This window comes from Chlorocebus sabaeus, chromosome 8 (genome assembly GCF_047675955.1).
Source record: "Chlorocebus sabaeus isolate Y175 chromosome 8, mChlSab1.0.hap1, whole genome shotgun sequence".
NCBI classification, from domain to species: Eukaryota; Metazoa; Chordata; class Mammalia; order Primates; family Cercopithecidae; genus Chlorocebus; species Chlorocebus sabaeus.
This window is the reverse complement of record NC_132911.1, coordinates 148056800-148070843: the sequence shown is the minus strand read 5'-3', so window position 1 is coordinate 148070843 and position 14044 is coordinate 148056800. Positions and strand designations below refer to the sequence as shown.

The 14044-nt window shown below is 60.7% G+C and overlaps 3 protein-coding genes across 12 annotated transcripts; 2 read left to right on the top strand and 1 right to left on the bottom strand.

Annotated features, from left to right (window-relative positions):
• Window positions 1-4401: 4401 nt before the first annotated feature.
• Window positions 4402-7022, bottom strand: SLC52A2 (solute carrier family 52 member 2). Of its 8 annotated transcripts, none has more exons than XM_037999974.2 (6): window positions 6507-7021; window positions 6151-6390; window positions 5912-6048; window positions 5181-5542; window positions 4960-5083; window positions 4402-4874 (listed from the first exon to the last, which is right to left on the bottom strand). In XM_037999974.2, the coding sequence occupies exons 2-6, from the start codon at window positions 6278-6280 to the stop codon at window positions 4662-4664; spliced, it is 966 nt and encodes a 321-aa protein (XP_037855902.1). In that variant the 5' UTR covers window positions 6281-6390; window positions 6507-7021; the 3' UTR covers window positions 4402-4661. The 8 variants fall into 8 exon arrangements, with proteins under 8 accessions (XP_037855902.1, XP_037855903.1, XP_008000109.1 ...); XM_037999975.2 differs by having other exon boundaries at window positions 5924-6048; XM_008001918.3 differs by having other exon boundaries at window positions 5181-6048; window positions 6980-7022.
• Window positions 7023-7071: 49 nt separating this feature from the next.
• FBXL6 (F-box and leucine rich repeat protein 6) lies at window positions 7072-10271 on the top strand. 3 transcript variants are annotated; one of them, XM_037999969.2, is made up of 9 exons: window positions 7072-7520; window positions 7765-7923; window positions 8050-8113; window positions 8432-8563; window positions 8638-8745; window positions 8838-8870; window positions 9020-9251; window positions 9487-9733; window positions 10023-10271. In XM_037999969.2, exons 1-9 carry the CDS (start codon window positions 7075-7077, stop codon window positions 10168-10170), a joined length of 1569 nt encoding a protein of 522 aa, XP_037855897.2. In that variant the 5' UTR covers window positions 7072-7074; the 3' UTR covers window positions 10171-10271. The 3 variants fall into 3 exon arrangements, with proteins under 3 accessions (XP_037855897.2, XP_072874619.1, XP_008000110.3); XM_008001919.3 differs by having other exon boundaries at window positions 7075-7520; window positions 8838-8951; XM_073018518.1 differs by lacking the exon at window positions 8432-8563 and having other exon boundaries at window positions 8838-8951.
• A 529-nt stretch (window positions 10272-10800) lies between these two features.
• Window positions 10801-13817, top strand: TMEM249 (transmembrane protein 249; the record flags this gene model as incomplete). The annotated part of the gene is given in 5 exon segments (XM_037999888.2): window positions 10801-11074; window positions 11309-11403; window positions 11496-11867; window positions 12117-12222; window positions 12225-13817. Coding segments are annotated over 5 exon segments (918 nt in total), but the record flags the coding sequence as incomplete, so codon positions are not given.
• Between the last annotated feature and the right edge of the window lie 227 nt (window positions 13818-14044).

Here is a 14044-nt window from a genome sequence, read left to right as displayed (position 1 = left end):
AGAGAAAACAGCTGGGCCTGGGGGACAACTACCATCAAGACGCGGAGACCCGTAGTGGCCCCGAACGGCTGGGCTCCTGATATTTATTGCATACAAGACAAGGGGGCAGGGTTAGGAGGGTGAATCTTCTAAGAGATTGATAAAGCAAAGCAAGTCACATGATCACAGGACAGGGGTCCCTGCCCTCTTAGGTAGCCAAAGCAGAAAGAGAAGGCGGCATACGTCAGCGTTTTCTTCTATGCACTCATAAGAAAGATCAAAGACTTTTAAGACTTCCACTATTTCTCCTACCGCTATCTACTACGAACTTCAAAGAGGAACCAGGAGTACAGGAGGAACATGAAAGTGGACAAGGAGAGTGACCACTGAAGCACAGCACCACAGGGAGGGGTTTAGGCCTCCAGGTGAATGCGAGCAGGCCTGGATAATATCCAGCCTCCCACAAGAAGCTGGTGGGGCAGAGTGTTCCCCGACTCCTCCAAGGAAAGGAGACTCCCTTTCACGGCCTGCTAAGTAACGGGTGCCTTCCCAGACACTGGCGTTACCGCTTGACCAAGAAGCCCTCAAGCGGCCCTTATGCGGCGTGACAGAAGGTTCACCTCTTGCCTTCTAGGTCACTTCTCACAATGTCCCTTCAGCACCTGACCCTATACCCGTCGGTTATTCCTAGGTTATGTTAGTAATGCAACAAAGAGTAATATTAAAAGCTAACAATTAATGTATATAATAATGATTGATAATTGTCCATGCTCATCTCTATATCTAATTTGTATTATGACTGCTCTTAGTCTATTTTCTTTATTATACTGAAACAGTTTGTGCCTTTAGTCTCTTGCCTCGGCACCTGGGTAATCCTCCGCCTACAAGACACCATGCAAATACCTATGTTGCCGTGAAAAGTGAGGGGGCTCCATAAGAGCTCCTGAGAATCAAGGGCAGGAGGTAAAAGGACAAACCTCTGGGGAATCTCCAAGATCATTTATTTATTTTATTTAGAGACAGGGTCTCGCTCTGTTACCCAGGCTGAAGTGCAGTGGTACAATCAAGGCTCACTGCAGCCTAGACCTCTTGGGCTCAAGTGATCCTCCTGCCTCAGCCTCCGGAGTAAGTGGGACTGTAGGCTCTCACCACCATGCCTGGTCAATTTTTAATTTTTTGGTAGATATGGGATCTCACTATGTTGCCCAGTGCTGAGATTACAGGTGTGAGCCATGGTGCCTGGCCCAAGATGGTTTTAGATATGAGAAAACATCCTGATAGAAACAAACCCTCAGTTGGGCGCAGTGGCTCAGCCTGTCATCCCAGCACTGTGGGAGGCCGAGGCGGGCGGATCACCTGAGGTCAGGAGTTCAAGGCCAGCCTGGCCAACATGGTGAAACCCCGTCTCTACTAAAAATACAAACATTAGCTGGGCGTAGTGGCACACGCCAGTAATCCCGGCTACTTGGGAGGCTGAGGCAGGAGAATCACTTGAAACCAGGAGGCAGAGGTTGCAGTGAGCCAAGATTTCGCCATTGCACTCCAGCCTGGTGACAGAGTGAGACTCAGTCTCAAAAAAAGAAAAAAAGAAAATTAGCCAGGGTGGTGGTGTGTGCCTGCCATCCCAGTTACTCAGGAGGCTGAGGTGAGAGGATCATTTGAGTCCTCGACCTCACTTGAGCCTCAGGCCTGGGCAACAGAGTGAAACCCGATCTCTAAAAAACAAACAAAAAATCAAGGGGTGCAACTGTTCCTTCACCCCATAGTCACCTGTACCCATCTAGGGACTAAGCTGGGCAGAGAACTACAGAACTGAAGGAGGGGAAGGCTCTTCGGTCAGCTGCTCAATCACAGCCAGCAAGGCTTGTGCCCACACGCACAGGATCAGCATCAGATAGGATGGCCACGCACCTGGGAGTGGCAGCTGCACGTGGTGGCCACGGCCTGGCTGGCCCTTTGCTGCTGTGTTTTTTTTTTTCTTTTTTTGAGACAGAGTTTCGCTCTTGTCGCCCAGGCTGGAGTGCAATGGCACGACCTCGGCTCACTGCAACCTCCGCCTCCTGGGTTCAAGCGATTTTTGTGCCTCAGCCTCCCGAGTAGCTGGGATTACAGGCACCCGCCACCACGCCCGGTATATTTTTATATTTTTAGTAGAGACAGGGTTTTGCCATGTTTGCCAGGTTGGTCTTGAATTCCTGACCTCAGGTGGTCCACCTGCCTCGGCCTCCCAAAGTGCTGGGATTACAGGCGTGAGTTACTGCACCTGGCCCCTTCTCTGCTGTTAAGGAGCCCAGGAGACTTTTCCTTGTGGTAGGACAAGGAACAGTGAGTTGAAGGCTTTGCTCCTACTCAGGGGACCACCCTCTGGGGACAGTGCGGGGTATCGGGTCCGGCTCCACTCCTGCCTTCTGGTGGAGGATGGAGTCTCCTCCAAATTCCTCTCCGGCAGGGTTTCGCGCTTCAGAACCTCTGGTCACTTGCTGTGCAGCTATCCTGCCTCCCAGGGGCCCAGCTTTGGCCCTGGGCTCAGCCCTGGGAAACTGTAAGTGAGCAGTGCTCAAGGCCTCAGCCCCGAGGCACCTTCCTGCCATTATTATTCTGACCCCTGCCCCAGTTCCTACTGGGCATGGGCAGGAAGCTCACGGAGACTTCAAAAGGCAGGGGATTCCTCACTCAGGCCTGTGCACCTTGCTCCTCTGCGGCCCCGGGGAGTGCGGCTCATTTGTGGCACACAGCAGAGGCTCCATGGATGCCTTTGATCGCTGCCCTATGGGAGGGAAGACAGGAAGAAGCTGGGAGGTGGCTCCACCAGCCTCTAGCCCAGGGTGGACAGGAAAGGGCAGGCCCCAAGCACCGGTGTTGATAGTGGTGGGGGCAGAGCGATGAGGGGAAAGGGGCGAGCATGAGACCAGGAGCCCTGCTGCCTGCCCACAGCCGTGCCACCGACACCAGCCACCTCGTCCCATCCTTGTCCTCATCCTCCCTCAGAAGCTTTCTTCTCTTACCAGGTGACTTCTGAAACTCACTCAACCTGCAGCCCCCACCCCCTAGAGCCCTCAGTACCTGCAACCCCCAAAGGGAAGCAGCCGGGTCAGCGGGACAGGGGCCCAGCCTCAGGTGGCAGCATCCTAGAAGGCTGGAGCTGGCGGTGGCCTCTACCCTCAGAGCTGGGGTTCCTGAGTCCCCTGGGAGCTGGCCTGCCCTGATGTTTGATGGGGCCCCAGACCAGAGGCTTTCCCGGTCACAGGGGCTCCTTCCTCCTTGGATGGTCCTGCCAAGACAGGAGGGAGTAGAAGCAGGAAGGAAGACCAAGCCTTCAAAGGCCCATGTGCAGGCCAATCCAAGGACAATCAGAAAGGGCCTCCAGAGAGCTGAACCGTCGCAGGCAGAGCTTGGGCAGCAGGAACAGACCCACCTTTCCCAGTGCCTGCACGCTCCCTGCGGCTGCAGGGGCTCCTTTGCAGAAGTGGGGCCTCTTGCCTGTGAGAATGGGCCTTGCTGCCAGGCCCGTCACACTGCTCACAGTTCGGTGTCCTGCCTCCCTGGGGTGGCTGCCCACAAGGTGAAGAAAGCCAGGCTCCTACCTTGGCACGGACTCCCCCAGCACTTTCTTCCAGATCCTTGCTGCCAGGCTCAGGGGCTCCTCTCAATTAGTTCTTTTGCGGCTCCAGCCCTTTTTGTGGGAGCCTGAGAAGCACCCAGCCCAGGATAGGCCATGGTCAGTGCTGAGGTCCTGTTCCCTGCAGATGCCACACTTACAGGCCCAGGCTGCTTAGGGCCAGGGGCGGTGTGCCATCAGCCCAGGGAGAAGGCAGCTGTAGCCAAATCTGCCTGAAGAAAGGGTTTGGGGCCTTTGAGGGTCTAATTGCAGGAGGAGCTGGCACTGACAGGCTAGAGGCTCAGGGGAGGGGGCAATACTCAGCACAAAGGGTCCTGATGGGCTAAAACCTTAAACTCTGTCTCTTCTGAGTCCCCCTCACTGAGTACCCCGGTGCCTGCACACCAACCCCCTGGTATAAATCCCTAGCAGGATACTCCTGGGAAGCCAGCAGGCAGGCTGCCACTCCAGGGCTAAGGGTGGACACGGGGCTTGGCACATTGCAGCCCCATCCAACTGACCCTAATGCCCTTGAGAGGTGCTCATGGAGCAGTGGCCTTGCTGGGAAGAGACTCCTCTACTCTGACCACCGAAGTTGGTAGCTCCTGTGTGCCCAGAGAGCCCAGGGCAGTTCCAAGAAAGAATGTGGGGGAGTCTGGGCTCAGAGGGCCATGACTGTACGATCTGTGAGACCAGCCTGCAGTGGGTAAGGACCTGCCCAGGGACTGGGGAGAGGTGGCCCCTGTTAAACAGGCCCGGCCATGGCTCTAGTTCACGAAAGCATCCACACAGAAAGAGGTGCTCAAAGAATCAATGCCAACTCATTAAATAGAAATGTTTTATTACGCAAACCACACGTAGGTCCTAGGCTCAGGGGCTTACCCTACAGCCCCCACCGGTCCCTGGCTCCAAGCCTGCTCCCTGCCCTTTCCCCCCGCCCCGGAGAGCCAGGGTCTCCTATGGAGTGCGCAGGTGTCCACGAGTGTACCGGTGTGCGGGCCTCCTGGGCTGCAGGCACTCAGGCATGGTGGTAGCATTGAGGGAAAGACAGGCGTCGGGGAGCGGGGTCCCCACCTGCCCAGGCTCAGGAGTCACAGGGGTCTGCACAGTCCTTTCTGCTGTGGAACACGTGATAGATGCTGGTGGGGGGGAACATAGCAACAGCGCCGAGCAGAGAGCCCACCTGGATGGCCACACCGGCTGCCAGCAATGCCGGCCCGCCCCCGCCATGCAGCAGGGAGCTGGCTGCCACCTTCACGTAGGAGAAAACGCCAAGACACAGCACCCACGACAGCACCTGAGGGGACACAGCAGCAGCTGAGCGTGAGATGTGCCTGCTCCACGAAAACGCCCCCGCCCCACTTCACGTCCCCTGTGCTCACCACGAGGACCACCCCTGCCGAGGTGCCCACCAGGGGCGGGCAGGGGCTCAGGACTGCCAGCGCCATCAGGTAGCCCCCAAAGAGCACGCCCAGCAGAGAGAGGCCGCCCAGCCCTGCCAAGGATCTGTAGTGAGTGAGCAGAGTGTCAGGGCTGACTGTGCCAGGACCTGGCTCCCAGCCCTGAGTTCCACCCGCACAGGGGCTGAAGGGCCCTTGTGTACCTGCACAGCACACCCATGGCCAGGAAGCAGGCCAGGGGATTGGCAGCACTGCCCAGCACCACAGCCAGGTGGTAGGCCAGACGCCCGTAGGGTAAGCAGGAAAAGCTCTGCACAGCAGGTAGCACGCCGTTGGTCAGTGCATTGGTGGCGGCCAACAGGCCCAGCAGGCAGGCACTGTGGGCTGAGAGAAGCTGATAGGCCTTAGGGTCTGGACCAGGGGTGGTGCCTGCTGCCTGGCTTGGTGGCTCTTGCAATGGTGAGGCCTCTTCCACCTCTTCCTCTGCTCCTGGGGCTCCCACCTGGAGGCCTGATCCTAAGACCCCTGTGGGTACAGATGGTGGTGGCAACAGCACCAGGAGACCCTGAAAGGCAGCAGCTGAAGTGACCAAAAGGGCAGTCAGTGCCCAGAAGAAGGTGCTGGCGGGAAAACGCTCAGGGAAGTCGAGTGGGGGGCCGGGGGTGCCGTTGATGGGGGCTGGCGGGCACTCAAAGCGGCCCACACCCTGCACTAGGGCCAGCACGCAGGGCAGCAGGGCACTCAGGCCTTGACCCAGGAAGAATGACCGTAAGAAGCGAGGTGGCAGGTGGCTCAGGAAGGGCAGGAAAGTGACATTAGAGGCACAGCATGCCAGCGCCAACACAAAGGCCAGTGCTAAGAAGGCCACAGAATGCAACTGTCCTGCCACTAGGACCACGTGGTGCCACAGAAAGGCCAGGAGAGCTGTGCCCACCATGCTCAGCACCTGCACCACCCGGATGGGGACCCGCTCGCCCTTTCCTGGGGCCAGCCGCCTCCAAAGGGTCACCACCAGCAGACCCAGGTTCCCCAGCGCCACAAGCACAGAGACGTAGGAGGGGAGACTCCAACCTGCAGGGAAGGGAGGAGGCCATGTCAGGGGCATGATACCCAAGGGAAGAAGAACTGATAGAGCCCACCTTCCTGGGCACACCTGCACCTCCTCCCACTCACCCTCCGGAAGCTCTTTGACCACCACAGGTAGCTCCACCCAGATCCCATTGACCGCAGCCCAGGAGCCCATGCCAAAGAGAGCCACCAGCAGGTGGGTCAGCACCGGACGGCCGGGTGTGGGTGCTGCCATTCAGTCCAAGGCTGCGCCCTTCCAGGTCAAGGCAAAGGTCACAGCCAGTTCTTTTCCCACCTAGGTCCAGAGACGCTTTGGCTCTTCTGGGAACTGAAGACCTCTTCTAGCTTGAAAGAAACAGACAAATAGGCAGGATACAGAGCCGGAATCAACAGGGTGAGACCAGGGGAACAGGGGGAGCCCCGGGCAGGAGTTGGGATGGGGAGGATTGGCTAAAACGTACCCAGCAGCACCGCCCGCCAGCGTCGGGACCGCCGGCAGGTAGGGAAGCAGGAAGCCGGCCCGAGTCGCTGCGGCCCCAGGGGAGGAGGCCGAAGGAGCGAGTGGAGCCCTCCTCTCCAGGGAGAGGCGGGGTTGGAGTCACTGCAACCACCACCCCAAGCCGGACACTGGGACAAGGCGCCTACCAGCAGGAGCCAAGCACGCCCCAGGGCTTCGCGGTGCCCGGGACCGCAGGAGCCAAGTCAGATCCCAGAGGAGTGGCTGGGGCGGCTCTGCTCGTAGGGGCGCCGCCCTCTCACCAGCTTCAGGTGGGCGACCCGCGAGCCGTCCGGTCCCTACGCCTCCCGTCCCGCGCCCAGTGCGCTCCCGCTCTAGTGCCGGCTTCTCGCCACGCCAGGACGCCGCCGTCCGGCCCAGGGACGCCGCCTCAGTCCAGAAAGCCCAGGACCCGACAGCAGCCACCACCGGACTCACCCGCCGCGACTCCGGGCCCGCCCCCCGCATGGCCCACGGCCGGAAGTTCCGCCCCGGAAGCGGGTCAGCGGGCGGGCGCAGACAAGAGTCGGGGGATGTCAGTCTGTAAGTCCCGCCCGTTCCGCTCCAGGGAGCTACCCCAAGCGCCGTCGGTGGTCATGGCTTCCCCGGCCTCCCGGCAGGTCCGGCGCAGAGCTCGGGCAGCGCCGCGGGCCCGCACGGCCGAGGACTGGTGGTGGGATCGGCTGGCGCCAAGCGGCTCCGGGTACCACCTGCTTCCGTCCGACAGCATGCTGCTGGTGCTGTCCGAACCCGGACCCTCCCGGACCCGCGCACAGCGGCGCGCTGCCCGCCGCACTCCCCGGCAGCCGCCCCCGGGCCGCGCCGCGGCCAAGCCCAAGGCCACGCTCAGGCCCGACCCGGCGCCCTCGCCCGAGGAAGCGCCCGACGCGGGCTGGGGAGACCGCATTCCCTTGGAAATCCTGGTGCAGATTTTCGGGTTCTTGGTGGCGGCGGACGGGCCCATGCCCTTCCTCGGCAGGTAACGCTGCTGCCGGGCCCGTCGCCGAGCGCAGCGACTTGGGCCAGACGTGGTCGGAGCAGTGGCCCGGGCGGGGGCGGAGGGCGAAAGCATCGGAGCGCGCACCCCTCCGCCCGAGAGCGCAGCCCCTTAGGCGCCCAGTTGGAGTCCCAGGAGCCCGGCTTTGAGCCGGGATGTCCACTGCGCTGCGAGAGGGGGTATCACCTACGAAGGGGCCGGCAGCCTCAGCACGCTGTCCTCCCAGGGCTGCGCGCGTGTGCCGCCGCTGGCAGGAGGCCGCTTCCCAACCCGCGCTCTGGCACACGGTGACCCTGTCGTCCCCGCTGGCCGGCCGGCCTGCCAAGGGCAGGGTCAAGGCGGAGAAGAAGCTCCTTGCTTCCCTGGAGTGGCTTATGCCTAATCGGTGAGGGGTTTCCTCTTTTCCTTGTCCCCTGGCTCCAGGCTCCTTCTGTCTCCCTGCACCAAGGTGTTGGGTGGGAAGGACTCGTGTGGGAACATTAGTGCAGCTCTGCCTCTGCTGTCGGCCCAGGTTTTCACAGCTCCAGAGGCTGACCCTCATCCATTGGAAGTCTCAGGTACACCCCGTGCTGAAGGTGAGAGCTCCAGGCTGCCCTGCACACCAGCTGTGACCCTCTGGGACTGTTGAGTACTCTAGGAAGTGGGTCAGGCACCTTGAGGGCCCAACGCTGCTCCATTGGGAGGCCTGCCTGCCTGCCTGGTTCTCCTTTCCTGCTGTTTCCTCCAGCAGGGAGGTGTCAGAGGCGGGGACACCCAATTAGGCCTGGCATGGGCAGAAAGGAGGTCGCAGCTAAGGCGGGTAGCGTGGGGTTGGCACCAGCCACCTGTTTGTTTCCCTTGTGGATCTTAGCCTGCCCTCTCCCAACCCCAGCTGCCCCTCTGTCTCCCCGCAGCTGGTAGGCGAGTCCTGTCCTCGGCTCACTTTCCTAAAGCTCTCCGGCTGCCATGGTGTGACTGCTGATGCTCTGGTCATGCTAGCCAAAGCCTGCTGCCAGCTCCATAGCCTGGACCTACAGCACTCCATGGTGAGCCCTGTGTCCCAAGGGGCCCTGAAAAAGCCCAGGCTGGGGTGACGGGTGCTCTTGTATTGGGACCCTAGGTGGAGTCCACAGCTGTGGTGAGCTTCTTGGAGGAGGCAGGGTCCCGAATGCGCAAGTTGTGGCTGACTTACAGCTCCCAGACGACAGCCATCCTGGGTGCACTGCTGGTAGGTTGGCATTGGTGGGAGCAGAGCCAGATGCTGAGCTGGGGACTGCCAGGCCACTGACCCTGTGACCCCCTTCCCCCACACCTCTGCAGGGCAGCTGCTGCCCCCAGCTCCAGGTTCTGGAGGTGAGCACCGGCATCAACCGTAACAGCATTCCCCTTCAGCTGCCTGTTGAGGCTCTGCAGAAAGGCTGCCCCCAGCTCCAGGTACCTGGCGCCCTGCCTCTCCCACCTTTTATACGCTCCCCTATCTACAGCCTGGGCCTTGCCCCCAGGTGCTGCGGCTGCTGAACCTGATGTGGCTGCCCAAGCCTCTGGGACGAGGGGTGGCTCCCGGACCAGGCTTCCCCAGCCTGGAGGAACTCTGCCTGGCAAGCTCAACCTGCAACTTTGTGAGCAACGAGGTCCTGGGCCGCCTACTCCACGGCTCTCCCAACTTGCGCTTACTAGATCTTCGTGGCTGTGCGCGCATCACGCCGGCTGGCCTTCAGGATCTGCCGTGTGGGGGTCAGTGGTTCTGGGTTGTGGCCAGGCGCATGAGGTGTGGGGGCCCTTGTGCCATGCTGTAGTCAGTGGTCCTGGGTGGTGGGCAGGCAGGTGAGGTGTGGGTGGTGGCTGAATGGGTGAGGTGTGGGGGGACCCTTGTGCCGTGCCAGGGTCAGCGGTCCTGGGTGGTGGCCGGGCAGGTGAGTTGTGGGAGTCCTTGTCGCCCTGCAGCTTGTGCTCACTCCTCTCACCGCAGAGCTGGAGCAGCTTCATCTGGGCCTGTATGGCACGTCAGACCGGCTGACTCTAGCCAAGGAGGGCAGCCCCCTGTTGACTCAGAAGTGGTGCCATACACTGCGAGAACTGGACTTGAGTGGCCAGGGTTTCAGTGAGAAGGACCTGGAGCAGGCCCTGGCTGCCTTCTTAAGCACCCCTGAGGGTTCACACCCAGCCCTGTGCTCTCTTAACCTCAGGGGCACCCGGGTCACACCCAGCACGGTCAGGTCAGCATCCCCAACCCCAGTCCCTGGAGCCAGGGTGGCTGTCACCGCATCTGCCAGGGGCCTGGAAGTGGTGTCCTGCCTGGCCTGAGAGCTCCAGGGGTCAGAGGGGCATGCATACTGTCCAAGCCCCTGCGTGGGGTGGGCTTAGGGACACCAGGGGAACTGGGCTTGGTCTTGGTGGCTATGGGTGGCAGAGCCAGGTGTGGAACGCCAGGAGGCACAGCTCCCTAACCTGGCCCAGCCCTTCTGGGGCAACAGCTCAACTTCCCGTGGCCTGCTCTCCCCACAGCTCTGTGATCAGCAGCTGCCCAGGCCTGCTCTACCTCAACCTGGAGTCCTGCCGCTGCCTTCCCCGGGGTCTGAAGCGGGCCTACCGGGGCCTGGAGGAAGTCCAGTGGTGTCTGGAGCAGCTGCTCACCAGCCCCTTGCCCAGCTAGGCAGCCACAGACCTGGGGCAGCTCAGCCCGCCTGCCCACCCCCTACCTTTGCCCAATTTCAGATATTTGAGCATTTTTTAAAAAATAAAACGTTTTTGGGAGCTCTGTGTGTGGTCCTCAGGGTAGGGTTGGGCAACGGGTTATACCTGATGGAGCCACTGGGGCTACAGCCGACCCACAGCCTCTGTGTTGTGGGGTCAGGATGGCCCCATGGGCTCTTAAGCCTGCAGGTGGCCATGCCTTTGCCTGCCCACTGCTGGCTCCAGTGTGTGTGTTCCACCCTCAGGAACACTGGTGAGCTTGTCTGTGGCTGCATGTAGGGGGAGAGGTGGGGCCCCGCCCAGCTGTGGGGCTCATTGAGGGGTCCCCGCCTGCAAATTTCTCTCCAGCTCAGTCCTAGGGTGTCCATCCATCCACCTTTCAGATGAGGACTGTGAACAGGCCATAGAGGGGGCCTCCAGGGGAGGGACTGGCCAAGAAGTTAATGCCCACCGCAGGACCTCACCCCCGACTCCCTAGGAGGTGGTTAACAGAGCGGCCCCTTCTAGAACCCGCCCAGAACTTCTAGAACCCGTGCGCGGTCCACCCTGGGCCGCTCCCTGGCCTCGCTGCCCTGCCAGTCGCCTATGAGCTCCTGCTCCTTCCTGGGCCTGCAGCCCTGGAGAATTTGTTCACCCAGGTAGGAGCGTGGCTGTGGGCAGCAGGCGGCGGCAGCGGGCGAGCGGCCGGGCTGACCACCTCTGCCTGACGCAGATCCCTAAGGCCAGGCCCGGCAGCCTGCCCACGACCTCCATCGGCTGGCGCTTCCAGCTCTGGTCCCTAGGACTCTCCTCTCCGGAGCGCCACCTGGCCAGGCGCCTCAAAAACAATAGCTTCTACCCATTCATGCAGCAGCAGCCAAACGGTGCGCGCGAGGCTGGGCGGGGCGGGGTGGGGCGGGTCCGGGGACGGGCCTGAATAGGGCGGAGCCAGGCGGGCAGAGCCAGGGCCCTGGGCGGGGCCAGTCGGTGTTCCTGGGGGCGGAGACACCGCCTCCCCTAGCCCTGCGCGGACCCAGCCAGTCAGGGCCAAGCCCTGGCACCGCCACCCCTGGCTGCGGGCAGGGCCAGGGCGTCCTCATGCGCCGCGCCGCCCCCAGTCTTCGTGCTCGAGTACTACCTGGACACGCTGTGGAAGGGGATGCTGCTCTTTGTCGTCTGCGTGGTCCTGGTCAGCTTGGGCTCCCTGAGAGAGGTGTGAGCCCCTGGGCCCGACCCCCATCGCCCTCCTCCCCCAAGGGCCGGCCTCGCGCCTCTCAGCTCAGACGCTCCCTGCGGCGCCCGCAGGTACAGAAACAGGAGACCTGGGTCTTCCTCGCGTACGGCGTGGGTGTGGGCCTGTGGCTCGTGATCTCGTCGCTGCCGCGGCGCCGCCTGGTGCTGAACCACACGCGCGGCGTGTACCACTTCTCCATCCAGGGCCGCACCGTGTGCCAGGGCCCCTTGCACCTGGTCTACGTGCGCCTGGCCCTCAACTCCGACGGTGACTGGCCGGGAGGGTGGGCCAGGGACTGGGAGGCCGCTTGGGAGGTCAGAGGGGCGGTCAGGCCGGCTGAGTCCACTCTCCCCGCAGCCTACGGAAGGTGCTTCTTCCAGCTGGTCCTCGGCGGCCACAGGTTGGAGCCGCTGGTGCTGGTGCAGCTGTCTGAGCGCTACGAGGTGGGTTCCGCCCAGACACGCGCCCTCTCTTTGAACAGGAAGACAAGATCACTGTTTAAGGTCTTTGGGTGGGGCCGTTTCCTCACGCAGATGGTAAATACAATGCAGTCCTCATTGCTGGGGGCCGGAGAGGGCGCCAGGGCTTCGGGCAGGACTGGGGGTGCGGCCTGGTAGGGGAAGGAGACGCCTGGACGGCGACTCGGGGTCTGTCCTGTCCCGGCCCCAGTTGAGCGCCACCTGCTCCCACAGCAAATGGAATACTTGGGCCGTTACATCGCCCAGAAACTCAACATCAACTACTTCGACTACCTGGCCACCTCCTACCGGCACGTGGTTCGCCACTGGCCACCCCCTAGCGCGGCACCTTGATGCGTAAGAACCCCGTGGGTCACAAGCCCAGCTCCTCTCAGTCCAGCCTGGAGGTGTGACACCTGGAGGTGTGATTCTGAGGGCCTCCTCCACCCCAGGACTGCGTTCTCGGTAACCTCCCAGCCCCACTCTGGGGCAGATCAAATTGTGAGACCCACTCGCTGTCCTTCCTTTCAATAAATCTCCCTCAGCTTCCACATGGGTCATTTTCGGGGGCAGGGGAGGCACTCTGATGCCTAGGTCTTCCACTATTGCACACTCCTAGGACCTCAGAGAGCTAGTGCCTTCCAGCTGGCTGAAGCAAACCCCACAGCTTGGGTTTGAAGGCAGGAACAGCTGGGAGCAAGGGATGGTATATAGTCAGGTCTCTGAGGTTGGGTCCATCACTAGAGAGGCTGGGAACTCCGGCCTCTCAGCCAGCAGCACTTAATTTGTCCTACCTGACCTCAGAAGTGCTGACCAATGTGTGGAATCCAGAAGTCAGAATCTGGCCCATTATGGATCTGGTGTCTGCTGCTATTCCAACCAGCAATGGGGTGGGGTGCAGCCAGAGAACAAGCCGTGCACCTGAGGTGCATGCTTGCCCCAATAGCCACAAAGCTGCTGCTGCTTGCTCCAAGGGGGTGGGCGTGAGAGTCCCAGGCCAGGGTCCAGGGCCTCCTAGGAGGGAGGATGTGCAGTGCCCCGACGCCTGCTCCCCATGCCTGCTGGAATCCCAGGCCCACGTCCCTGACACCTGCTCGCCATGCCTGCTGGAACCCCAGGCCCACGCTCCCCTCTCTAGTGGATCCCCCAGCTCTCACTGCAGCACCTGAGGCCTCCTGAGTGCTGGGGGCTGTTGTGGAAGCAGAGAAGGCTGTGGGCCATGGGGTCCCAGGGAAAGCAGCACCTGGCTCTCCGAATCTTCAGGCATTATCAGCTGAACGTCCCTGAAACCAGAAGCAGCTACGTAATTTGCAGGGCTCCATGCCAAATGAAAATGTGGAGCCCATTGTTAGAAAGTTGTTAAGTGGGGTACAGTGGTGATGCCTGTAGTCCCAGCTGCTCAGGAGGCTGAGGTGGGAGGATAGCTTAAACCCAGGAGTTCAAGGCTAGCCTGGACAACATAGTGAGACCCCAGTCTCTAATAAAATAAACAATAAAAATAAAATAAAGTTATTAAGAATTTCAAGATAGGCTGGGCATGGTGGCTCACACCTGTCATCCCAGCACTTTGGGAGGCCGAGGCGGGCAGATCACCTGAGGTCAGGAATTTGAGACCAGCCCGACCAACATAGTGAAACCCTGTCTCTACTAAAAATATAAAATTGGCCGGGCACAGTGGCTCACACCTGTAATCCCAGCACTTTGGGAGGCCAAGGCGGGTGGATCACGAGGTCAGGAGATTGAGACCTTCCTGGCTAACATGGTAAAACCCCGTCTCTAGTCTCTACGAAAAATACGAAAAACTAGCCAGGCGTGGTGGCGGGCGCCTGTAGTCCCAGCTACTCGGGAGGCTGAGGCAGGAGAATGGCGTGAACTTGGGAGGCAGAACTTGCAGTGAACTGAGATCCCGCCACTGCACTCCAGCCTGGGCAACAGAGCGAGACTCCGTCTCAAATAATAAAATAAAATAAAATAAAATAAAATAAAATAAAATAAAATAAAATAAAATTAGCTGGGTGTGGTGGTGCATGCCTGTAATCTCAGCTACTCGGGAGGCTGAAGCAGTAGAATTGCTTGAACCTGGGAGGCAGAGGTTGTGGTGCGTTGAGATCGCGCCGTTGCACTCCAGCCTGGGAAACACAGCGAGACTCCATCCCAAAATG